The sequence below is a fragment of the Caretta caretta genome, chromosome 3, assembly GCF_965140235.1.
Source record: "Caretta caretta isolate rCarCar2 chromosome 3, rCarCar1.hap1, whole genome shotgun sequence".
Lineage (NCBI taxonomy): Eukaryota > Metazoa > Chordata > Testudines > Cheloniidae > Caretta > Caretta caretta.
The window spans coordinates 176,641,371-176,667,892 of record NC_134208.1 but is presented as its reverse complement, the minus strand read 5'-3'; the positions used below and the strand labels follow the sequence as shown (position 1 = coordinate 176,667,892).

General features: G+C 43.2%; 1 protein-coding gene across 4 annotated transcripts in view; it reads right to left on the bottom strand.

Annotated features, from left to right (window-relative positions):
• Positions 1-26,522, bottom strand: part of EPAS1 (endothelial PAS domain protein 1) — a 151,139-nt gene that overhangs the window by 70,355 nt on the left and 54,262 nt on the right. The window contains exon 2 of one of the 4 annotated variants that reach the window (XM_048842935.2): positions 54-163. The exons of the other annotated variants lie outside the window; for them this stretch is intronic. Within the exon in view, the coding sequence (XP_048698892.1) occupies positions 54-163 (110 nt within the window). The remainder of the gene's footprint in view (positions 1-53; positions 164-26,522) is intronic. 4 annotated transcript variants of the gene reach the window in all.

Sequence of the window (26,522 nt, the reverse complement as noted above, 5' to 3'; positions counted from 1 at the left end):
TTTACTATGAAAGAGACTGTCCATGAAATATATTAATTAGAAAAATACTGTACCATGAAATAAAGCCAATTCTTGGCAAAATCTGTTCCAGTAAAGTCTCCTTCTCTCTCCTGTCTGTCCCTCCAGTGAAATAAACACAACCAACAGAGCCGTCTCCTCCACACTCCAACGAGAACAAGAAATACCGAAGGTCAAAGGGATTTTACAAGGGGCAGTGGACAAAATTAATCCACTAGAAAGCACAATGCTAAGTTTAAAGAAGCAAGAAACACAAGCATATTTGTTACAAGTTTGGGGTGGGCTAGTTTCTTGAGGGAAAACTTCATTAATTCCTACACAGTACTTCATAAATAGCCTTGGAAGGATTAGATTTTTACCAGTAAACATTGGTAGATATCGATTTCACTGTACATATACAAAGCAATGAAAAAATAGTTCCACTAGAATAATCAAAATTTACAAATAGGCAAAATAAAAAATAAAAAGGTTCTTGAGAATTTAATTAGCGTAAAAATCCAGTGATTTTGACTTTTGAATTAGGCTTGTTAGAAATGGACTAACAAATGAATAGGTATGATTTCTTGATCTAAGGATATTTACTTTGTATATTTTGACATATGATGCTGACAATTTGTGTTTTAACAGTCTATAAAGTCAAACTTTTTGAATATCAATGTCTACTGTCATAAAATAATTGTCTGAGATCCCCCAATAATGTCATGCCACTGTGAAAATCCAAAATGGATATCAATCTAAAAAAATCCTTACAATTCAAAGGTGTTTAAAAATCTTCAGCTGATATAAATCAGTGTAGTCCCATTGACTTTAGTAGAACTTCATCAATTTAGAACAGCTGATGGCTTTGCCCCTTAGTTGTTTATTATACAGTGCCCAGTAAAATGTATTGCTCCATTTCCTGGTCAGAAAATTATAACATAGCAGTCATTTTAAATGACCTGGCTTGGATGAGAACAGGATGTGACACGTAAGAGGTCAATCTCTCAGTTTCAGAAGCTGTAATTTTTTAGCATGTATCCCATTTCTAGAGTCACCCACACAGGCTCTCATTTTGAGGCTATGAGCAAAGATGTTTGTGACCTTGGGCAGATTATAGCATATTTTGAGTGGGAGAGGTTGGGGGCCTGAACAGGTTGGAAGTGCTTGTCATCAGGGAAAATCACAGATGGCTTTGTCATCTTGGCTGCAACTCCGCGCGGCTCCTGGAAGCGGCCAGCCTGTCCATCTCCTAGGCAGAGGGGCAGCCAGGAGGGATCTGTACGCTGCCCCTGCCCGCAGGCACTACCCCGAGTGACAGCTCTGCAGTTCCCATCGCCCCCAGCTGCCCCTCTGCCTAGGAGCTGGAGGGACATGCAGCTGCTTCCTGGGAGCCTTGCAGACTTCCTCCAACCTGAAGTTAGTGCCGCCCAGAGCCCGCACCCCGAACTCCCTCCCACACCCCAACCCCCTGCCCCAGCTCAGAACCCCCTCCTGCACCCAAACTCTCTTCTGGATCCTGCACCCCACACTCCCTCCTGCACCCGACCCCCCCCCACACTCCGAACCCCTCCGAACCCCCAGCCCAGAGCCCCCTCCTGCACCCCTAACTCCTCGTCCCCAGCCCCACCCCAGAGCCCTCACCCCTCCCACACCCCACACCCCTGCCCCATCCCAGAGCCCCCTCCCATATCCTGAACCTCTCATTTCTGGTCCCCAGCCCAGAGCCCATACACCCCAACCCCCTGCCCCAGCCCAGAGCCCACTCCTGGACCCCTAACTCCTTACCCCAGCCCCACCCAACAGCCCACACCCCCAGGTGGAGCCCTTAACCCCTCCCACAACCCAGCCTCCTGCCCCAGCCCAGTGAAAATGAGCAAGTGAGCGAGTGACGGAGGGAGGGGGGAATGGAGTGAGCAGGGGTGCGGCCTCAGAGAAGGGGCGGGGCAGAAACAGGGCCCCAGGGTGGGGGCAGGGCAGGGGTATTTGGTTTTTTGCAATTAGAAAGTTGGCAACCCTAGCCTAGGTGGGTAAGGTTGTAAATGTGTGCTGATAGGCATGTTATGAGAGTAAGGAGTCTCAGAAACACACCTTTTAATCCCTGAGACTGATCTCCAGTCAACTTAGTACAGAACTATTTTTTCCCCAGATGAATATATTCCAAAATGTTGGCAGAGAGATTATGATGAAAGTTATCTAGGAGATGCTGCAAACATGGAAACAGCAGTCACATAGAAATTTGACAATACTTCAAAGGGACTGCTTAAGTGAGTAACAGGCCCTCAAAAGAGGAAACTGATTCTTTACTTTGACTGGTTGGAGTTTTCATTTCATGGGACTATGGTAATTTAACAAACACAAGTTAATTAGTATAGTATCTTACTGTTAAGGCCATAGCCACAATCAAATAAATATAAGAAACATATTTTTAAATCAACACAGCTCAATAAAATAAATACAGACTTTTCAGATGTAAAAGAAGATAACACCAACCCTTCTCCCAAAATCAAGTACACTTTTAAAATCACAACCCATCAAACAAGATGCAAAATTAAAATAAGGATTAGAAATACATTTGTTCATTTAGGTCAGAAGGAACGGACCTTTCACATACTTTTTTCTTGTCTTTATGACTGGCCCGGCAACTAGAGTGAAAGCCCATATAACAGAAACGTTTTCCCCACACAACAAATAATTTAGTTTTTGAGCTGGTGTAGTAGAAGGCATCTGAGCCAAGAACAGGATTGAAGGTAATTTAATAGTGGTCTAATAAGTAACGGTCATATTATCTGCTCAAACGCAGTCCCTCCACCCAGATTTCTGCAGTGTTTGTGTGCAGGAGAGTCAGCTACCTCTATTGTCCTCCTTCTGCAGATCGCAGGAAAAGCAGAACCATGTGTGTATTTTTACACCAATGTTTTCTCAGGGAAATTATGTTTTTAAAACCCCATTTCTATGTAAAGAAAGCCTATGCTATACTCAAAATGATTCATCTCTAGGAGCAAGTCCACCAGTGGAATAAAGATTAGAAATGGAACAAAAACAAAACAGAAAACCCCCATGCAGCAATATTTACGAGAATTTCCGATTGTGACTTGGAGAATGTAACTCAAACCACAAATGTTTGAGCTCCATTCTAAATCTAGAGCCTGCACTTTTCAAATTGGTTCTAAATTAGACAAAACATCCAAAATTGTAGGAAGTAGCATCCCCACCGAAAAATCTCATTTCAATTCTAAACCGAGCATGTACACAGGACAAGACATTTGCCATTCACAAATTAAAAATGAGTTGTGTAAGACTGGTAACTTCATGATGCCATTCAAGCCACAAAGAAAAATATTTAGTTTTGTCAACCTCAGTAAATATAACATAGAAGTGTGGCTAATGAGGCAAGCTGGTTTCATTAACTGGTTGCCCAAGATTTTTAATAACCTACGCTGTCCTTAGAGAGTCATTGTTTCAAACTGTATTACGCTATCCTTCTACAATGTTTCTGATCACAGTCATTATTTTTGTAGCTGACATTGTTAAAGTTTATTACATACGGCACCCATAGTTCTTCTTTACTCTAAGAATCCTGCAGAAAAGAAGGCTCTCTACCTTTTAAAGAATTAATTTGCTCAATCATTATATTTTTAAATAAATAAATAAGTTATCAGAATGCAAGCACTTCTGCTTGAAATACTCCCCCCCAGGTAACCCCATGTATATCTGTTTTTTTCCTTTTCTTTCCTTAACACAGCACACTGAAGCGTCATCGTTACTGCAACCAGACATGCAACACACACACACACACACACACGGGTGCAATGGCAGCCATTTCTCATGGCACAGAGAATCCCAACACCACAACAAAGCTCTGTCTACCCTTCTTTGTTTATTTGCCTGACAGGGACAACTCTTTCAAAGAATGTCACTCAATGCTTGCTCCTCCTAGCTGTGAGGTTTCAAAAATTGCTGATGTATATGTTTGTTTGTTTGTTTTCCCCTGCTCATGGCTGCACAAGCAATGGCAGTCAAGCAAAACAGAGACCTCACTAATATGTGGTGTTTTCATGTTTTCGTTTGCACACTGGAGGCCAAAGCTGGCTGCAGTTACACCTACTGACTTCAGTGGGGGAATATTTTACCCAGGCTAGGGCTTGATTCACCCATGTCAGGAGAGTGGAAGCATAACTACACAACTGGGCTGTACTAAGCCCATGAAAGAGTGTTTACACTGAATCTTATTCATACCTCAGTGTGGTAAGAGGACAGATCAGGGAGAAGGCAGGGCTTAGCAAACTCCTGAATCACTCCCTCACAGCAAATTTTAGTCAGGCTACAACCTGCTTTTGTGGCGAAAAAGAAAGAGCTGTTTGGCCTGAATGCAGGTCGTTTCCTGCAGTGACTCAAAAGCATGGACCTAGCTCACACAAACCTCTGTGGGACATCCAAGGAACAATGTCCAGCGATGGTGTTTCCACCAACACAAAAACACAGAGCCTATCAGCCACCAAGTGCCTCCCGAGAATCCCCTCCCGAGAATCTCCAGGTTCAAGGGGGCCTGGCACCTTGCAGGATTAGACCCTCATGTCCCCATCCATCCAAACACTCATGTTGTAATTGCAGTACAATTCCTCCCTATAAAACAGTAAGAAAGGAATGTCAAAGTCCAAACTTCTGCAGGAAAAAAATGAAATCACCCCCAGATCAGGGAGCAGGCCTGACTGCCTCCCTCACCAGAGTACCTCAGCCTCCTTTCAGGGGGTAATGGTGGGGTGGTTGTTCGGGTGGAAGAAAAAAAGTTCCAAGCAAGGATTTCTCCATGCTAATTTGATGATGCTCTGGAGTGGCTGAAGAAGGGCTTATTCATGCATGAGCACAGTTAATAAAGGATTTGACCTGTAAGAAAAGGAAGTGTTGAGAATGTATGGATGATTCTCAAACCACAGACTATAAGCAGCTTGTCTTCCCTTTCCCACCCTCCCAAAAGGCTGTTTACACAATTCCTTAGTCACTCTTGAGTGTGTTTAGTTCAGATTCTGAAAACTGCTGTTGTATGCGGGGCAAAGAAGACAAAGTACTCAGGAGTACTTCGTGAAATCACTTGAATTTTCAGTAGCAAAAGTTCCCCAGGCCCCCCCCCCAAAATAACCCAAACAACAGACCAGCCCCAGAGACAACTATAACACCGAAAGACCCCAGTTGGTGGCGGGTGGGATCAAAATGGGACCTCTGGAGCTCAGTGCATGAGCCAAGGCTGTAGAGCAGACTCTTTAATCTCTCTAAGTGGTCTCGGTGCCACTAAATGAGACAGACCACCACACCCAGAAGGTGTGTGGATTACATACTTCTCCTAAAAAAGAAAAGGAGTACTTGTGGCACTTTAGAGACTAAGAAATTTGTTAGTCTCTAAGGTGCCACAAGTACTCCTTTTTACTTTTTGCGAATACAGACTAACACGGCTGCTACTCTGAAACCTGTCATACTTCTCCTAGTTGAGGAAGTGCATCCTGAGCTTCAGAGACTTCCCAGTTAAAATCCTGGTCAAGCTGCCCCTTGTAACACCGACAGATCCTTGTCGTCTGTGTGTGGAATTGAACCTGGAGCCTCTGGAGTTTAAAGCATGAGCCTCTACCGCATGAGCTAAAAGCCAACTGGCTGGTAGCTAAGGCTGTAGAGCAGACTCATTTATCTCTCTCTAAGTGGTCTCAGTGCCACTAGATGGGACTGAACACCACACCCAGAAGTTGTGTGGGTTACACAACCACACAGACAAGAACAAAGAGCATAACTCCACCAGTCAAATGAGCTCCGATTATTTTAATTATGCCCTGAACAGAATTAATGATCCCCTTTCTCAGGGCGAATAGCCCCTTGCACCAGAATAATCTCACTGAAGTCACTGGGAGTGTTTTCAGAGTCAGGATGAGTGAAGAGGATCACAACCTGGCCCTAAAAAGTAACCCTTATTCCAGTATTGTAGTTGTGTGTATAGCTGTCTACTTTCAGAAAAACAAAGCAACGTACATGCATGTCTGTTTTAAAATATGCATGTTTAAATATGCATGTTTAAAATATGCATATTTTTGTCTTAAAATATACTCAGAAGTTCAGTAGGAAAAAAGACGAACTTTTTAGTCATGGGGTAACTAGAACCCATTTGCACTAGGTAAGTAATTCTTGTGTATCACAGGTGTAAAGTGTTCACTAGTTTGAAGTAGTGTTAGATACGCAAATTCTGCCCTGGGCTGCACCTATGCAAGCCCTCTGATTTCAGGAGAGGTTGCATGGAATAGAGACTGGCCCCCTTTATTTAAATAAAGTTAATCCACTCTTGAGCTGGACATATGAACATATGAACTTCTGCTTGGTGCATCCATATTTGTTCTTTTGTCCCACCCCACCAATAACTGGCTTTATGTCAACCAAGAATACTTGTCCTCAGTCAGTATATCTAATCTTTAACCTTTCCATGAACATCTACCCTTCAAAGTTCTTGGTGGCTATTTAGCAGCTAACATCCTGGCAATCCGCTTTAGAGATGGCTCCTTCTGCTATGGACATTAGTGGATCTAGGCTTGTTTAGTGGACTCTTCATGGTGTCACCAGAGTTAATCATCTTCTGTCTTTACACAAGTCCATGTGTGTGGACAATGCATGGCAGTACTGCTGGAACAATTTTTATAGTGGGGGTCCTGAAGGCAGAAACCATGTATGTGGGTTGTTATTACTACTTCAAGCCAGGGGGTGCAACAGCATCCCCAGCACCCCTACTTCCAGCACCTATGCTGCAGAGGAGGAGTGAATTTGTGTGTGCATGCATGTGTGTGTGTGCACACGTTTAGGGATAGCCTCCTAGTCAAAACGGGTTAGTTCTGCAGAATGTTATAACCCTGTAATATAATTAGACTTTGTAGGTTCAAGAGCACTGAAGTTCCAGGGCCTCTAGGGTTAGTACCCAAAGAACTGAAATCAGTATTTAACTATGGCAGTTTTCACTGATACAAAATCTGCTGTACTGCGAATTTATAAAATGTTTAGAATTACATAGCTTTAGACTGACTTACTTTAGTTTACTTAATTAGTTTTGTGTCTCTGGACTTTGTTTGAAACTGCTGTGTAAGTAAACCTCTTAACCTTATAAAGTAACAGGCATATTACTTTACATTTCAAGGCTCATTATTAAGCACTTGTAGCTCAGACATGTATTAAAGGTCAAGAATCCACAGTTAATTAAACTGTCACACAAAATATCTATAGTAATTCATGCTGGCCTCAATGTGTACAGTAAAAGCTTCAGATATTAACTTGTAGAACAAGAATAGCTATGAAAAGATAACATAAAATATAAATGATTTACTGTACACACAGAATGGCTGACCAAACTGATTAGACCTCATTTAGAACAATAAGAATTTAAAGGAATATTTTTAGGATAAAAGTCATATGAATCTGAAAGTATGCGGTTAATATAATCTTCCATTATTGGTGATTTTTTAAAAAATCAAATGCACTTTTTACCACTTATTTACATTTTGCATTTCACTCAGTTTGGACAATAAGTGCCAGATACTCAGGTGCTGTAAAATAGCATAGGATCTAGCCCTGAAACTATAAACAGGTCAGTTTCTCTTCTATTTACAGTCATTTTCACTTTCTGGTTCTATATTAGCTCAGTGATGCAGTGTTTGGGTCTTGCACATAGACAAATATTTAACAAATGTACAAAAGTGGGTGTCATTCTTATTTTGTTTTTAAATTTTGTTAAAATGTTTTTAAGAATGGGGTTTTGTAACAACTCTATCCACCTAATGTTCAAAAATAACCTTCACTCTGGGCATCACATTGTCCTTTTGACAATGCCGCTTTAAATTAAGAACATTGATAACTTGTAAATGAAATGTGCATGATAAACAGCAGTTGACACACTCATCAGGAACTGAGGCCAAAAATATGGAAGTTGAGAGTGTAACTCCAACGCATTTAAAGTAGACAAGATTGTCCCAGGCAAAACCAAGGTAAGACTTTCTCTGGTGAAAGGCATTCACTAATGCATTATTTTCACAGGGATGGCCAAATGGCGGCTCATGAGCTGCATGTGGCTCTTTTACAGTTCAAGTGAGGCTCGCAGAGCCCCCTTACCCCACTCCCCCCATTCTTCGCCCACCAGGCTGGGGTGGGGGGAGCTCGGGGCTTCTGCCAGAGATGACTGGTGCCTGCTCAGAGTGAGGGCGGGGGGAGCACAATTTAAAGGTTCCCCACAACAACTTGAGTCACGCCCCCCCAGGCATGTCCCCCCTTACCCTCAGCAGCCCCATCCTACAGCTCCCCAGTGTTAGCTCCTCAAGGAGAGGCAGCAGCAAACAGCTGGGAGCTGTAGGGAGGGGCGACTGCTTTAGCTCTGTGGGGAGAGGCAGCAGCAAAAGCAGTGGCTTTCCCCTGCAGTGGCTCCCTACAGCTGCAGCTCCCAGCTTGCTCACTCCAGCAGCTGCCATGCAGGGTGGGGGCCTGGCTGCACCATGTGACCAAGTGGGGCCAGCATACCTTGGCAAAAATCGGTGGGGCACATGAGGTCCCCTCCCCACATCACCTCTGGCTTCTGCCCAGCGGGGAGGGGGGTCTTGCCTCAGGACTTCAGCAGGAGCAGGGCTGGAGCCCTGAGCCCCAGTGGGCGCCTCCCCTCAGAGCTGGAGCCCCAAACCCCAGCAGGCACCTCCCCATGGGGCTGGAGCTCCAGCAGGCACGCCCTGGCCCTTGAACTTCTAAAGATTGTCATATGCAGCTCGGAGGGTCAGTGAGTTTGGCCATCCCTGTTCTGAAGGCTGAAGCAGACTCAAGTGGCCAAATTCAGCTTAGCCTTAAACGACTGTGTTTAAATTATACACCAGGTGTTAACTGGTTTGAAAACAAGTGTATACATATATAAGTGGTAAAGTGGTGTAAGTTGCACTGATTTGGCATCCAGTAGGTGTGCAAAACAAGTGCAAGGTCCACACCAAAGGGGGTTAATTAGTATATTGAGGGAATAGAAGTTTGGGTATTGCAGGAAATCAGTCACTAATAGGAGGGCGAAAGAGAATTAGGGGTATATGTTACCTTATATCGAGGTGGGCAAACTTTTTGGCCCGAGGGCCACATCAGGGTTACAAAACGGTATAGAGGCCTGGGTAGGGAAGGCTGTGCCCCCACAAACAGCCTGTCCCTCACCCCCTATCTACCCACTCCCACTTCCCACCCCCTGACTGCCCCCTCAGAAACCCTGACCCATCCAACCTCCCCTTTCCCTCCCGCTTCTTGTCCCCTGACCACCCCCTCCCGGGACCCCCCCACCCCTAACCACTCCCACGGGACCCCACCCCCTATCCAACCCCCCCGCTCCCTGTCCCCTGACTGCCCCCCGGGACCCCACCGCCCCCTTACCATGCCACTCAGAGCGGCAGGACTGGCTTATTGAAAAGCCTGGGAGGTGGGCGGGGGCAAGCCACGCTACCCGCATGGCGGCATGCCTCCAGAGCAGGGGGGACAGCAGGGGAGGGGCTGGGGACTAGCCTCCCCAGCCGGGAACTCAGGGGCTGGGCAGGACAGTCCTGCGGGCCGGATGTGGCCCGCAAGCTGTAGTTTGCCCGCCTCTGCCTTATATCCTTCCTTCCTTTAAGATTGCTTCTTCCTGCTGTGCCTCAGCACTCTGCCCCTTTGGTTGCTACACTTGTTTTGCACACCCAAATTGGTGGAAGCTAAATCACATCACTATTTACACACATTTTTCTTATCAGTTTGTACCCTCAGTGTTTAATTTACAACAAGATTTTCATGGAGATGATCCTGCTTATCCTAGGTCTGAATTTGGCCTTTGGTCTCTACTTGCAGGTAAGCATGGGAGTGAATTTGAATTGGCAGATGTGAGATATACTTGAAGTCTTGGGTAGGGGGCAGAGATCAGAACATACTGTGGGGTAGGCTTTTTTCAGCTTTCTAGCTGTAATCATAAGTCTTTCTAAAAGGTGCCTAGCACCACGGTTTGGAGCTTGATGAACAATGGAATTTGAACGTGTGGAAAAGGAGGAATAGGATTTATGGGGGGATAGTTAGGAACACTCCAAATAAATCTAAGCACTTTTATAGTACATGAAGCCCATGCCACCATGACAATCTCCATGACCCGAATTAGCACAGCAACGGGAAAAGACTCTTCGACAGCCATGTTGATTTCAAAATGAATAGATCGACTCTTTGGGGAAGTCAGATTTGTAATCTTCCACACACTTTTAAATTGCAGACGGGACAGATCCTCTCTCATGTATGAAGCACTAATATGTTATTACATTTGTAATTGAGTGTTACTGGATTTGTAATTTTTTACATGAAAATTCCTGGCATATATTTCTGAAAGACAGTTACACAGACAAAAAGCCTAGCCCTACTTTTTTAAAGTTTATAGCACTGACATCTTGCTTTTTATGCAGCTATGCAGACATACCTCATTACATCAACAGCTGAAGGCATCATCACAAGCATTAAAGATATCAAAGGTTTCAGAGTTGCAGCCGTGTTAGTCTGTATTCGCAAAAAGAAAAGGAGGACTAGTGGCACCTTAGAGACTAACCATTTTATTTGAGCATAAGTTTTGTGAGCTACAGCTCACTTCATCGGATGCATTCAGTGGAAAATACAGTGAGGAGATTTATATACACACCGAACTGTATATAAATCTCCTCACTGTATTTTCCACTAAAGATATCAAAGGCATTTAAGAGCAGTTTTGATGTTAATGACCCTGGGCTACAGGAGCAGTTAATTTCTTTAACATCCATGTTCATAGTATGTCACCACATTCTGATCATTTGGATATACATTCTAATAATAAACAAAAGAACGTCAATACAAATCTATTATAGTCATGTGTTGTAACTCTGCAGTTATGTGGAACTTGAAATGCAAAAAGTTAAAGTTAGAATTTTAGCAACTGCAAATACGGGCCCAAATTCTCCTCTGTACTTGAGTTGCTTTGCAGTGTGCACATGATGCAAAGAGACCTTAATGCCAGCATGGCTGGTCTCAGGAGGATTGCTCCAGCACTGGGGCAAACTCCAGTGGTGCAGACTCGGATCCTATGCCACCTCCACTCACTGTGCTCAGAATAAGGGGTACAGCTACTGGTAAATGGGATATGACTAGGGCTTCTCTACACCACAATGATCCCTGACTATTGTAATGGCCCTTGAGGCTACTGTCAATCTTGGTAATTTAGAGTAGCCCACAAACTGCTCTAATTTCTATGAACGGCTAGAGCAAAGGTTCTCAAACTGGGGGTCATGACCCCTCAGGGGGTTGTGAGGTTATTTTGTGGGAGGTCCATGAGCTGACAGCCTCCACCCCTAAACCCCGCTTCTCCTCCAGCATTTATAATAGAGTTAAATATAAAAAATATGGTTTAAATTTATATGGGGGGGTGTCACACTCTGAGGCTTGCTGTGTGAAAGGGGGTCACCAATGCAAAAGTTTGAGAACCACTGGTCTAGAGGGTAGGATGAGCCTAGCACACAGCCAGCCTTGGGTCAGAGAAGTACAAAGCCACCTTTTACACCCTCCCCTCCTGAGTGGTACTATCAATAACTCAGCCACAACCATGGTTCTGGATCACTGAGTCTTTTAATCTGAAGTTAAAACTGTTTGGCACAACACATTTAACATCTTTTAGAGGCTGTTTGTAACGCCAGATAAAACAGCCATTGAGAAACGTGTCCAGCAAGGACAGTTTCAATGCAGGTTCTCCTCGAAAACCAGCAATTGCACTACCCGCTTTGTAAATACACTTTTCCAAGCAACAAAATGGTTTTGTGTTGTATTGCTTTTCTTCACAACCTCTACTTTTAAATCTATGTTAACTGTAGTAAAATAGGAATTGGACTCACATCATGATACTGAGGATAGTTTGTCAATATGCAGCACTATATATTTATCAATTATTTGTATTCAGAGAGATTAAAGATCCTAATCTCACAGCAGCCTTTCGTTGTAGCAATCAGTCAATCTTGACAGCTAAGCTACAGGTCTGTACACAGAATTACTCAGAAGCTAGGCAAGCATTGTTAAGATCTGCTTTCAGATAAGTCAACTATTTACCTAATCTGAAAGCACATAGGAAAAGGTGTGCTTTATCTCTGCAGTAGAGGGTAAGAACAGGGGTGAACAAAAGGCAGGCCACAGGCCTAGAAGTTGTACTCTGCTCCCAACCATCCTCATTTTTCAGATGAAGGCACAGACTATGTTCCAGCCTGTGATAGGCCTTCTTGAGCCAATATGAAGGCTGTTCAGCTCAAGGTAGACTATTTCATGTGGATCCATCCGCAGGTAAATCAGCATGTCTCCTTTTCATTCTGACCACTATTTTAAGGCTAAGGGCTACATTCTGCCATCAGATTACCTCAATGTGACCTCTCTGCACAAATCTGTGGGCAAAATTTTGCCTTAAATTCCACTGGTTTGTGAATGACTTGAAAAAAAATTGCTTCAATCTGCTGACATATTCTGGATGTACACATCCTACCATGTGGGCAATACCAACTGAGGTTTGTGGGACCTGTGGTTAAAATCACTAGTACTCCATAAGGCACAAACTTGCAGCCACAACACCAGCTCTTATCTGATACCTCTGGCATACAGTTATGTTAAAATTTCACTCCGGATGTCTTTGTGGAAAGAAACAATCAGAGAGCAGCTTGCAGAATGGGTGTGGACCATCAAGGACTCAAGAGAAACTTCTTTGAAAGGAAGATGTTTGAAAAAAACACTTGCAATACCCCACACCCTGCTGTTTCCACCATAATATCGCCACTTCATAAACAAGATGGTATCAACAGCCAACCTTACAAGGTGCTGGAGGCTCCTAACCCCCATTTCACTGTGTGTGAAACTGGCTCCATTGAAGTCAATGGCAAAACTCTCACTGACTTCAATGAGGCCAGGCCTTCACCCTGTTAATAAGTGGGACCATGGGCGATGGGTGAACCATGGGCTTGGGGAGGCTGCCCTCTGGCCCAGCCCACCCCTTCTGCCTGAGGCCCTGCCCCTCCCGCACCCTTCCCATGCCGATGCCCAGAGCCCCGCCTGCGGCCGCCAGCCACCCCAACCCCAGGCCACCCAAGTACCTCCAGCCCCAGAGCACCAGGTGGGTGGCAAATAGCCCCCCTCCGCCAGCCCCTGGAGTGCTGGACAGTGCAGACCCAGCACCTGGGGCAGCCCCGCCATCCCAAGTCCCAGTCGTCCTAGCTCCAGCCCCAGCCAGCTTTCAGGAAGAGAAGCAGACTGCCTGGGCTGGAACAACTAGTGGCAAGCAGGAGGGGGCCTCCAGGTGGAGCGTGGGCAGGGCCACGTGGGGCTGTTTAGGGAGGCACAGCCTTCCCCAGCCTATTATACGCACCGCCCATGAGTGGGACTACTCACCGGGTGAGATTTTGTGCAACAGAACTCTCAGCCCAGAAGCAGGGAGGCTAAAGTGGCTTTGCCAACTTATATCTGGGCTGCTCTGGTGAACAGAGATACCCCCCTTCCCCCCCCAGAGTAACGTAGACACCACTGTCTATGTTAAAACTTCCTCCATGGGACTGCCCTACGGGCTGCAGCACTGCTAAGAATTCCTGCAGTGCTGTGTGTTATAGTACAGCCCAACACACCCTACAGCACCTATTCCTAGCCCCGGGCTTGCAAGGAGGGTCCTTCAGAAGAGGCCTTATGGCTGTTTTCCAAAGTACACAGCTCTGAGGAAAGCCTCCTCTGACCAGAGTTGCTCTTAGGGCTTCTTTACAGCATTCCAGCCCCTTTTACCTGGCGTGAAGAGGCTGGAGCAGGGGTGCAGATCTCACCCACAGCGCATCAAGTTAAGCACATTCTTCAGGTCTTTGTAGGATTAAGGCCCTGATTTGTAGTGTATTTTCTCTACACATTACAACAGCAGGTAAAGCCTTGAACGTAAAAGTAAAATAATTGAAAATGATATCCTAAATGTACACTATGATGCTCCCTGATTCTGGAAACATTATCTATTTGAAGACATAATTAAAATTATGTTAGAGGTTTCTATGGATGCATATTTCAAATAAATAATGTCTGGACATGAGCCTTTGTTGAATAATCCAGGCTGAACTCGAGAGGAAACAGGGTTTCTTTTTAACACAAGTCCATTTACTCATATCTCCACAAAGGAAACATAACTACTGTTCTCATTAAACCACTTTGTTTCAAAGATCATAAGTCTGTGTGTTTGTTGATCTCTTTATATATAGACCATGTGCATAGGGTTGCCAGGTGTCAGGTTTTCAGCTGGAACACACAGTCAAAAAGGGACCCTGGCAGCTCTGGTCAGCACCGGTGACTGGGCTGCTAAAAGTCCGGTCGACAGTACAGTGGGGTTAAGGCAGGCTCTATGCAGTCCACAGGAAGCTGCTGGCATGTCCCTCTATCTCCTAGGCAGAGGGGTGGCTGGGGGGCTCTGCGCACTGCCCTTGCCCCAAGCTCGGGCTCCACAACTCCCATTGGCTAAGCTTCCCAGGAGCCAAAGGGAACCTGCCGTAGCCCTGCTGTGCTGTGGACTGGGAGACACCTGAGGTAAGGAAGCACCACCTGGCCGGAACCCATACCCCCACCCCCTGCCCCAGGTCGGAACCCCCTTCCACTGCCTCCCAGAGCCTGCACCCCCAACCCTTCATCCCCAGCCCCACCCCAGAGCCCGCACCCCCAACTGGAGCCCTCTCCTCCTCCCACACCCCAAACTCTGCCCCAGCTTGTTGAAAGTGAGTGAGGGTGTGGGAGAGCAAGTAACGGAGGATAAAGGGGGGATAAAGTGAGCGGGGTGGGGCCTCGGAGAAGGGTGGAGCCTCAGGGCAGGGGTGGGGCGGGGTAAGGGCGTTCGGTTTTGTGCAATTAGAAAGTTGGCAACCCTACGTGCACAGTGAAAGTATATATATGTAAATGCATCCTATACAGTAGTAGGCATGTGGGAATAAATGACTACTCAAAGAGAGGAAGACTATGTACATAAGAATATGACCCTATCTCAATTACCCTGGTGTAAACCCAGGCTAAGTTCACTGAAGTGAGTAGATTTATAGCTTGGAATCAGAATCATGCCCAGATCTTTCAGAGACTTAATGTCCTTGAAAATTTCTTTCCAGCTGTTTAGTATTTTGGCTTGCTGGCTTTTTTAGGCAATAGTTTCACTGTGCCAGCTAGAATGACTACAGAAAATGGTTCTCTTTTTAGCATTTTCCACCTCATTCTTGTGCTGCATGCAAAGACATATAATGAGAAACAAAAGGCACTCCTCCTCCATCCCCACTCCAGTTTGAATCCTTCAGACTAATATGAACCTTACCACACTATGCTGGAGGCAAGTTAGATTGGGCCAAATTCATTCCTGGGGTAAACTAATTAATTCAATGGAGTTATACCAGAAATGAATTTGTACAATTCATCTTCACAACAATGGAGGCGAAGTCACAGAAAAGTTGGTAAGAATTTTGGTCAAGTAATCAACACATAAAATTGTCTTAGAACTGATGGATTATTTTGGTTGCTATCAAAATTTGATGAGCATTTAAGCAATTCTTTATTGTTGACATGCCTCTCAACATTTGGCGCGGCAGTGAAATGTTTGAGTGAAGTGGAAACTACATGTAAAGAGGAAACAATTGTAGCCCTCAATATCAGTATTTCAAATATTTTAAAAATTAGGGCTTGGGTTGCTGAGCTCAGTTGCTAACTCTTGTGACACAGGATAATTATTCATTACACAAAATCTTTCAACAGCACCAAGAGTATAAAGGAGCTTAAACTTTAAGACAATGTGAACAAATGCAAGCACAGCCATTTGATTTTTTTTAAATGGCCTTGCTTTAACAACTTTACATTTCTGCACATCCTTGTAAACTAATATAGTTTAAACTCTTTAATTTCCCCTTTTACACATGGATCAAATCTGAGAAAGAGACATTTAGTGTATATAATACTGAAGGTACACGGCTACTTGTTCTTTACTATTATCAAAGATAAGGAGTACTTGTGGCACCTTAGAGACTAACAAATTTATTTGAGCATAAGCTTTCGTGAGCTACAGCTCACTTCATCGGATGCAAATGATCGGATGATCATTATCAAAGATGTGCATTTGCACTGTTAGCCCAGCTTCTCCTTCTAATCCATCCCAAAGTGATGTTATAATGCCATTACATTAGTGTGTTACAACGATTGACTGCGATGCCACAGATTCAGCATTGTGATTACTGCAGGATCAAGGAGTAGGGGAAACTGCTTTCTAAGGGGAAAAAAGCCACCTTTAAGACACAAAGAGCCAAGATCATTGCTGGTGTGGGTGGATGCAACTCCATTTACATTACTACAAGTGCCCCTGCGTACACCAGATAATCAACAAAACTGTTTGGTGTGAACTAGCAGTAGAAATATCCACAGTTTCAATGATGACAGGTTTCAGAGGAACAGCCGTGTTAGTCTGTATTCGCAAAAAGAAAAGGAGTACTTGTGGCACCTTAGAGACTAACCAATTTATTTGAGCATGAGCTTTCGTGAGCTACAGAAGTGAGCTGTAGCTCACGAAAGCTCATGCTCAAATAAATTGGTTAGTCTCTAAGGTGCCACAAGTACTCCTTTTCTTAGTTTCAATGATGAGTCACAGTAACGTGAGCTGCTTGTCTGCATTGTGCTTTCCCAAACCTTCACCTGACTTGTATCACTGTCCCTGTAAAGCCAACCCCCCACCCAAGCCCACTGCTTCTACTCAATAAAGAACATTTATTTCTCGAATCCATTTACTTTATTTAACAAACATAAATAAAGAGGCAGAACAGAAAAAAAAAAAGGTGACCTTGGGGAAAAGGGGTTGTAAAGTTGGAACGGGAGAAACATTTTCAGCTGTGTAACGTAACAACGCATTCCAGACCATCAAAGGTCTGTGAATGGGCACCTTCTGTTCCTTGAACCCTCCCCCTGCGTTAAGTGAAAGGGATAATGGACTTTTCACCCATGCCTCCTGGAACACTTGGGGGAGGCTGATTCTGTACCAGGCGATGCTGGCTGACTGTCCAGCAGGTCTGCAGAGGGACTTTACCCTCCTGCTTCTGTTCCTGCAGTTCAACCAGATGCCTCAACATGTCTTCTTGGTCCCTCATAATCCAAAGCATCTCATCCTGCACCGCACACTCTCGCTCATTGGAAGCTTTCCTGCTTTCCATGTCCATGTCGAACTCCTCGGACAGTGAAATCCTCCACGCTCTCAACTCTGGGTCAGCTGTCCCAGAGGCGTTCATTATCTCAGTAAACATGTCTTCCCACGTTCTCTTTCTTCTCCTTCTAATCAGTGAAAGTCTGCTTTCAGATGTGGATGACACGCTGAAGGACATTTCCAGCTGTCAGTCATGGGGAAAAAAAATAAAGGAGCCATTGTACACGAATAAAATGTTTCCAAAGCAAGGCCGTTTTCATAGAAAAAAACCCACCTTATTATACTAGGTGCAAGCCATAACATAATCAGAATCTGTAACCATTCACTGTGCCATTTTGCTGCTCCAGCCATGGTGAGTAGGCCCTCCTGGGTCATGGGTGACCACACTTTTAATGAAATTTATGGCAGACTCATGTCAAGAGCAAAGGTAGCTAGTCAAACAATGGCCCTTCCCCATAGCACGACGGGAAGCTGTTTACAGGTGGGGAGCGGGACGTTTTCACTTCCAAATGCGTAATCTCTCATATCGGGCCCCAGTTCCCTATTAGCCACTTTAAACTACTTGCTGACCTACGCCGAGCACAGTAAAGGCACATTAGCGGCCGCATGGTCTGGCGATCCAGAATGTGGGGGGATGGTGTGGGTCTACATGCCCTTTTTTTTTTCCATGTAAGAGCACTTTTAATGAGAACTTCCCCTGTTTCCCCTAAGCGACCCTATGTGATATTTGTCTCCTAGGGGTACCAGAGGCGGAAAGAAAGGAGACGCTGCAAGTGTCTGGGTATAGACCCAGTCCTTATGCTGCTATGCTGTGCACTGCAATGATGCCAGAAGAATTAATTCAGGAGCGGGGTGGGAAAGTGTCCTACCTTGGTGGAAGAAATAAGACTGCCCTGCCCAGAAACCTTCTGCAAAGGATTGCAGAGTACTACCTCCAGGAAAGTTTCCTAGCGATATCCATGGGGGATTCCTGGGCTGCCCTCTGCGTAGCTGAAGCGGCCTCTTGTAAGCAGAGAGCCACAGCACCTCGCTTTTTCTTCACAGTAAACATGGAGTACCACCGAATGTGTGTGCGCCCGCTAAAGTTTAACTGGGTTTTCATTGTAACTGTAGACTCCCCAGAGGTGACTTTCCCAGCACTGTGACCCTCAGGGCTCCAGGGTTAAAAATAATTTCCTGGCTCTCGGAGAATGGATCCACCGCTCAACTGTCGCCCATTCTCCTCCTCCTCCTCCTCTTCCTTATCCACCATATCATCCTCCTTGTTGTCCCTAGGCACACACCCCTCAGAGGTGTCCACACTGCTTGTGGGGTGCTGGAAGTGTCACCCCCGAGAATCGCATGCAACTTGTTGTAGAACCGGCACGTGTGGGGTTCAGCACCAGAACGACTGTTTGCCTCCTTTGCCTTCTGGTATGCTTGGTGAAGTTCTTTTATTTTCACATGGCACTGCTGTGTGTTCCTTGTGTAGCCCTTCTCCCCCATTTCATAAGCAATCTTCGCATCGATGTCAGCGTTTCTTCTGCTGGATCGGAGCTCTGCCTGCACAGACTCTTCTCCCCACACAGCAGTGAGATCCATCACCTCCTGTGCAGACCAGGCGGGAGCACATTAGGGGCATGTAGTCTCCATGATCAGCTGTGCTCAAGCTGGCATGGTCCCAATGCTGATCAAACAGGAAATGGGAAATCAAAATTTTCCGGGGCTATAGCAGGGGAGGGGCTGTTTCCTGTGTACCTGGCTGCAGTGCAGCAGAGTTGAGAATGCTCTCCAGAGCGGTCACAGATGAGCATTGTGGGATACGACCTGGAGGCCAATTAAGTCAAATTACACAACACTGCGTCTTCCCTACCTCACAGTCCACCCATGAAAATCGAACTAAGCAATACGCCGCTCTCAGAGGTGGATTACATAAGTCAACATCAGAGGCAACTCAGGTCAATGTAAAGGACCCGGTAGTGTAGATGCATAGAATCATAGAATCATAGAAGGTTAGGGTTGGAAGGGACCTCAGGAGGTCATCTAGTCCAACCCCCTGCTTGAAGCAGGACCAATCCCCAATTTTTGCCCCAGATCCCTAAATGGCCCCCTCAAGGATTGAACTCACAACCCTTGGTTTAGCAGGCCAATGCTCAAACCACTACATTAACAGGTTGACTTAAGGCAGCTTCCTTTGACCTAACTTTTTAGTGTAGACCAGGCTTATGAAACATTGTATCATGTAAAAAACAGCAAGCAAACAAACCGTTCCTAATCATACTCTATTAAATTCAGAGGGTCAAATTCTGTCCACACTTATAGCCATGCAAGCCTTCTGAAATCAATACCATATAAACACACAGGTAGAAATAGCCTGGGCCATGCTATTATGCAAACACATGCAGTTATGATATAGATCAAATAGTGACATCAGAAGCAAAACATTTTAGATACAACAAAACTGAAATAAGAAGTGGCTATAGGCTCAACATTTGCCAGTTTCCAGAGACGGATCCTATTCTGAGTGGATGTGTCAGATAACAATATAAGGTAACTGTCAATAAATACTTGGCGAGATCCGCAGCGGGTGTAAATGAGACTAGCTCCATTGACTTCTACTGACATTTCAGTGCTAATAATGTTTTTATCTTCAGAGACTCCTCAGTCACCAGAGACTACACTAGGAACTTATATCAGCACAGTTAAAGCAATCAGGAGTGTGCAAAATCCATATCCCAAGAGATATAGCTAAGCCAATTTATCCCACAGTGTAGCAGTGGCAGATTAATGATTTTGCCGCCCCTAGGCCCTGAAATAATTGTCGCCCCCAGCCCCATATGAACTTGTTTTAGCTTTTTTACAAATTCGTTTGAACTAAAATGAATGTAAATATCATTAAAATAATTGAAAATTTACAAGTTTTATTATAAATAAAATTACAAGTACAGCAGACCCTCACTTGAACGCACATCTGTATAGCACAATTTCGCTTACAGCACGGAACGTGCAAGGATCCAAAACCCCGTGTTCAAGCGGGGCTCCGCTGTATATCAAATATTTATTTTATGTAGATACAAGAAATAGAAGTATGAGAGTAGTAAGTAGTTACATTTGTTTATGCCTTTAAGCGGCGAACTTATTAATTAATTCTGTATAATCCAGAGAAATTGTTAGATTCTTTTCAGTTGTCAGGAGAGAAAGGGAGTTTAATTTTTCTTCACTGAGATTAGCGCTCAAATAGTTTTTCACCCTTTTTAATGCCAAAAATGATAATTCCGCTGAACAGTTTGTAGCAGTATGCAAACGAACATTCGGAAGGCAATATCAATATTTGGATACAGGGAATGAATGTTTCAATTTCGAAGAAGGCTGCAGTATCTTAAAATTGACTTATTTTCATTTTCAGGAATTTCGACACCTTCCAAATATGATCGAAAATGTAGACACTCATTCATGAATGATTTTTCTAAATCTCCTTGGTAGCATAGCTGTAATTTGTTAGCGTGAACTGTTATAACTGTTGTTGAAGTATTGGTAATGTTAGCGAGAAACTGAAATCTGCCATACATTTCTTGATACACATTACTTCTGTGTTTTAATTTGGAGCATACAAGGTCTAGTATTGTTAAAAAGGTATCTACTTTAAATTTATCTCTACCACACATTTCCACGTCACCTTTGCGTGTCTCATCAGATTGAAGTTTACGCTTTCTTTTTCACCTTGTGTCAAATTCGTAATCTTCAATTTCAGATTTTTCTTTGGCTTTCTCTTCATACATATCAAACAAGTCCCGTATAGAGTTAATGTATCCGATTAGTGAGTTGTAGATTTCTACAACTGTCTGTATATCAATATTAACATTTTGCAGTTTTTGGCTAGTTATATGAAATCAATCCAAGAGTGAGCTCCAAAATACAGCCATAAAAGCTGCCTCAAGTTGATCGAGTTTTCGCTGCAGGCCTGCAGCTTCATTACATGTAACAAGTTTCTCAGTAGCATCTTCCTTTATTGTATTTAAGGCTTTGATTATGGCATTCCAGTTTTCACTCAAATTATGACAAGCTTCCACTCAAGATGACCATCAAGTCTCAGAAAGTCTTTTTATTACTTTACAGACTGGCTTCAAATTAGATAGTAATATCTCCCACCGGTGAGTAGAGGCAGAAAAAAATGAATAAAGACGTTGGACAGTTGAGAAAAATGAAGATGCTTCTTGACAACTTTCTGCTGCACATACTCCAACCAGATTTAAAGAATGCGCAGAGCAAGGCACATACACAGCAAAAGGATTTATATTCTTTATTCTTCCTTGCAACCCGCTATATACACCAGACATGTTAGTGGCATTGTTGTATGACTGGCCACGGCAGTTTGAGATATCTAATCCATAACAATTCAAAGTTGAAAGTACAGCATCAGCTAACTGTTCTGATTTGTGGCCAGTATTTGGTAAAAAACAAAGGAACCTCTCTACTGGTATGCCATCATCGTTTACATATCTCAGTATAAAAGCCAATTGATCAACATGAGATGGGTTGGGGGTTGAGTCAATGCTTATCAAGAAATATTTGGCTTCTTTTATTTCTTTAATAATATTTGAGATCACATTTGAAACCATTAATTTTATAAATTCATTACATATATAGGATGAAAGATAAGATACGTTACCTCGACCTTCATTTCCCGTAACATGCAATGTGATATGCTAAAAATGGATCAAACTCTGCGACAAGCTCAAGGGTCATCGCGTAACTGCCCTTATAAGTTGATCCAAATTTTTCCACTTTACCTCTAAATGCAAGTCCTCTGCTTGAAAGTTTCTTTACCACTGCTACAATCCTCTTCAACACATTTCTCCAATAAATAATTTCTTCTTCCATTTGAAATTTTAAATTCGTACCAATTCTTCTGGATAATTTGCCTCTCTTCACCATTGTCAGTGCACACACTTTATGTTCAGTTGCACTTTCATGTCCATGTAGTCGAGCTGATATGTTTTTCCAGTCATGGTATACACTCGTTGCCAGACTAGAGATCCCTCCGAATAATCGACATGGGGCACAAAACACGGCTCCTTTGCTCTCCGAATATACAAGATATTGCCGTGGCTTTATTTCACGGTTTAAGAGATGTCATTTGAACACATTGTTTGTTAGAACATGCATTTTATAAGTATATTGTCTTTTTGAGTTAGTAAAATCACTATCGATATTTTGTTTAGTACCATGCATTGATATATACTCAATTGTAGCATTGTTCAATATCCATTGGGCCGGGTCGTCACTTATGGTAGATATTTCAATGTCAGATTGAATTTCTGATGGACATGATTCGCAAATCTCTGCAGTATTGTCAAAGATACCCAGATCGTCATGATTCCTGGTAGTCTCTGACAGGCTAATATTTGAAGCATTTTCTTCAACACTAACCACAGCCGGAATTTCTTCATTAGTTTCAGTATGTATTTTAATCACATCAATATTTTCAATACCAACACCAGTATTTTCACTTTTTACTTCACTACTACTTTCAACTATTTTTTCTATCTTACTGTTGGCACTAACTGATACATTTTGCGCATTTTTGCTATCAGAGCATTTTTTTTTAACTGAAAACCGCTTCACTTCTTCCTTCCGATCATATTATTAACGTTTAGGGTTCTCGCGAGTATGCCAACTAAATGGCTTTGTGCCGTCATGGGTGGTTTCCATACGCGCTATGATTGGTAGTATCGTGGCGTCACTGAGGCTGCGATTACAAAAATGCTGCTATTATAAATTTGCCGTCCCTGCAAATTTGCCACCCTAGACCTAGGCGATAATACTGCCGCAGTGTAGACAGCGTTAGACTGGCAGACAAATTCTTCCATCGAAGTAGCTACCGCCTCTCCTGGAGGTGGATTACCAACACCAGTGGGAGAAACCCCTCCTATCTGTGTAGGAAGGGTCTACACTGAAGCTCTGCAGCAGCACCACTGTAGCTGTTTAAGTGTAGCTATACTCTAAGAAGGCCGTTTTCCCCCCCTCTCCAGCTACTGACACCATTGGAACATTTGTCCTCCAGATGGAAGAGACTGTGCAATCTTCTTGGAAGCTTTTAAAGCCACTCCAACCAAATGGTGGCCAGCTGCAGAGGAGCCATATACACACTTTGTTTTGGCACCTTCCTGCTCTTTCTCGGCCCTGCAGACCAAGCATGCTGCATTACTTAGGTTCCACTGATACCAGAAGCAAACACCTGACTTTACTCAAGAATTCTGGTCTCACAGAGCAGCATGGCTGTCATACCATTGCGTCAGAGATGGGAGAGTTTTACTTAATTTATTTCTGTTGTATGCAACAGCCAGTAGGGATTAATATTTTGCAACCATTTCGTTTTGAGCCTTCATTTGCTAATGCTAAATAAACCACAGAGCACATATTTACATTTAGAGCCTGACTCTCATTTACACTAAAGCCCATTTACACCACCCTGGAAGTTTAAAGAGGTCTCAAATTGGATGTAAATTACAATTAAGCCCATATTATGTAATAGAATTTGTGCAAAGTCTTCTGCCTGTAAATTTGTTTATTGTTATGTTCCTCTGCAGGTAGGGTTGCCAGATGCTCAGTTTTCGATTGGAAAGTCCAGTCGAAAAGAGGACCTGGCAGTGTCCAGTTAGATGTACTGACCCAACACCAAAAGTCCGGTTACCACGAGGCAGGGAGAGGCACTGAGTCATTAACCCCCACTTGCCCGTACTCAGCCGAGGCTACCTCCTACCGGCTGGCAGGCTCCCTGTCAATCTACAGCAGCTCCCAGCCCAGCCCCATAGCAGAAGGGTGGGGCAGAGGAGAGGCCTGGGGAAGAGGTGGATAAGGGGTGGGCTTTGGGGGAAGGGGCAGAGCAGGGGGATGAGCCTCGATAATGGCCTAGATCCTCAGCTGGGGTAAAACTGCACAGCTACTCCTTTTTGCACTTGGTGGGCATCTGGCCCTAGTTCTTTTGTGTTTAAATTATTTCAGTTCTAATTTGTGTAACTGCCAAACTTCAAACAGAAAGCCTGAGATCCACACACAGAAAGGTGCACACAGTTGCACATCTACACACACACACACACACAAACACACACAGTTATGCATCCAGAGCAGAAAGTAGCTCCAAGAAAAGGACCAATGTTCCTATTCACATGGAGTCACAGAGACTGCACATACAGTTTTGCAGGCATCCCATGGGCCTCCTTTCCTTTGATAGCAGTGGTCTTGGTGGGAAAAATATATATAAAAACTTTTATTTTCTCTTGTTCTTTGATAAATTTATTTATTTATTTAATCAGCTGGCCTGAATGGTCGTTCCAAAAACTACTGCTTCTCAAGAGAAACGGCAAGGAAAGAAGAAAAATAATAAGGTTAGAGAAAGTACATGCGGTGCCAAAAATAATTGTTTTTTCATGAGGAGTCTCCACTGGGATATTACAGAGACCTAAGATGGGATATACTGAGAAATAACAGCACCACAGCTCCTGTTTGAAATGGAAGTGCAAAGGAATTTTCAACTTCATGCATATAAAGAGCATACTGTACACATTGTGATACAAGCTAAATCCAAAAGTAACACTGCTGGGACTGATGTAATATTACTGAATTATATTCAAATAATGGTGCAGTTAACTATGCTGTACAGAACAGGCTGCAGCTGCTAGAGAAGACATTACTTACAAAAAACTATATTTTTACAGCTTATAAAACAGAAACAAAATGAAAAGTCTCTCTCTTTTAGATGAAGAAATATTTGCTTAAGTCCTTCAACACTGGCACATACTGATATGCCAACAGTGAAAGAGATGGAATTCTGAGCTCTTTGATTTTTACAAAGCTGATTTGCATTATTCAATGTGTTTCAGTAACAATTTCATAAAATGATCAAATGCACAGTAGTAGATTCTACTTAATATATGTATAAACTCCACTTTTCTTAGAAGCTTAAAATGTAGTTTTCGCTAAATGAATATTTAATGAATAAAACACCTCAGAAAAACAAACTATTATATATTAAAAAGTTCCATCCTTTCATTTCACTTATTTTTCAGCATTATTGAAATAAGCCCCCACAATACATAAAAAGCACAAACTGTTCCTCCACATTTTTGTTAGCATTTCCTCCATACGTTGCACTTTTATGTTAGCTTTTCAAACAGAAATTATTTTTAAAAAGCATTTTAAGATTATCACTAGAGATTTTAAAGAAACAACAACAGAAGATTTGATAGCAGAACTGGACGACCTGCCAGAACATTTTTCCAACAATATCTACTTAATAGAGGTTAAGTATTTAAAGTTTTGTTTTCTCATTTTATCAGCCTTTTTCATACCTCCATGAGAATGCCTGTCAAAAGTGTAACAACTCTGTAGCATCTTTTATAGTGCATCTAAATATTGAAGAGATTCACAGATTGTCTCAATAAACTGTTTATAACATTCACAGAAATAAAGATAAAAGCAATCTTACTGTTCAGCTTAACAAACTGAACAATTAATATCCTTAAGGGAGGAAAAAACTCTTTTGGAAAGCACACTGGGTGAAATTCGTCCCTGTGCAAAGGGACAGCAAAACTCAATATACTACTAAATTTTCAATTAAGACCCCGAAACATCACATACATGGTATATAGGCCCTGTGCTAGGGCTCTGCACAGAGATTAATTTCATTCATTATGACCACAGCATATGATTTATTTTAAAACAAAAACAAAAAACAAGGACACACTAACCCGGTATCTCTGTGATAATGACAGCTTTATGAGGAGAATGATTTACAGTCATCTTTCAAGTGTCAGGTCCATTTAGCAGACACTTTACTTTTCCTCTTGCTTATCAAACCAGAATTTTTCTTTGCTTAAGTTCCTTAAGATTTTGCATTTCCCCTTATTTTTAGCACACTGGTACTTCACCTTTTTCCCTCTTTTAAATACTCCTACAAGGGGAAAAAAAAAAACCACAGGTTTCTTGGAAGACATTCAAATATTGGACAGGAAAATATGATGGCCCAGTGTTGAACAGCTTTCAGTGTCCATCCTAGATTCTGGACCAGTGGGCTTTTCCATACAAATGCTCTCATTTCAATGGGCCTATTTAAAATGATAATTTAGAGGCATGAACTCCAGGTTAAATATAAAAGGACCACAGGATTACAAACCAGAGTGCAAGTTGAACTCCGAACAGAGGACAGAAAAAAGACAAGACACACAAGACAGATTAGAAACAAAGTGACTTACAATGGGTCTAACCCTGTGAACGAAGAAACATCAATTCTTCTTTGAAAATACAGTGCGTGTCCACACTGCCAAAC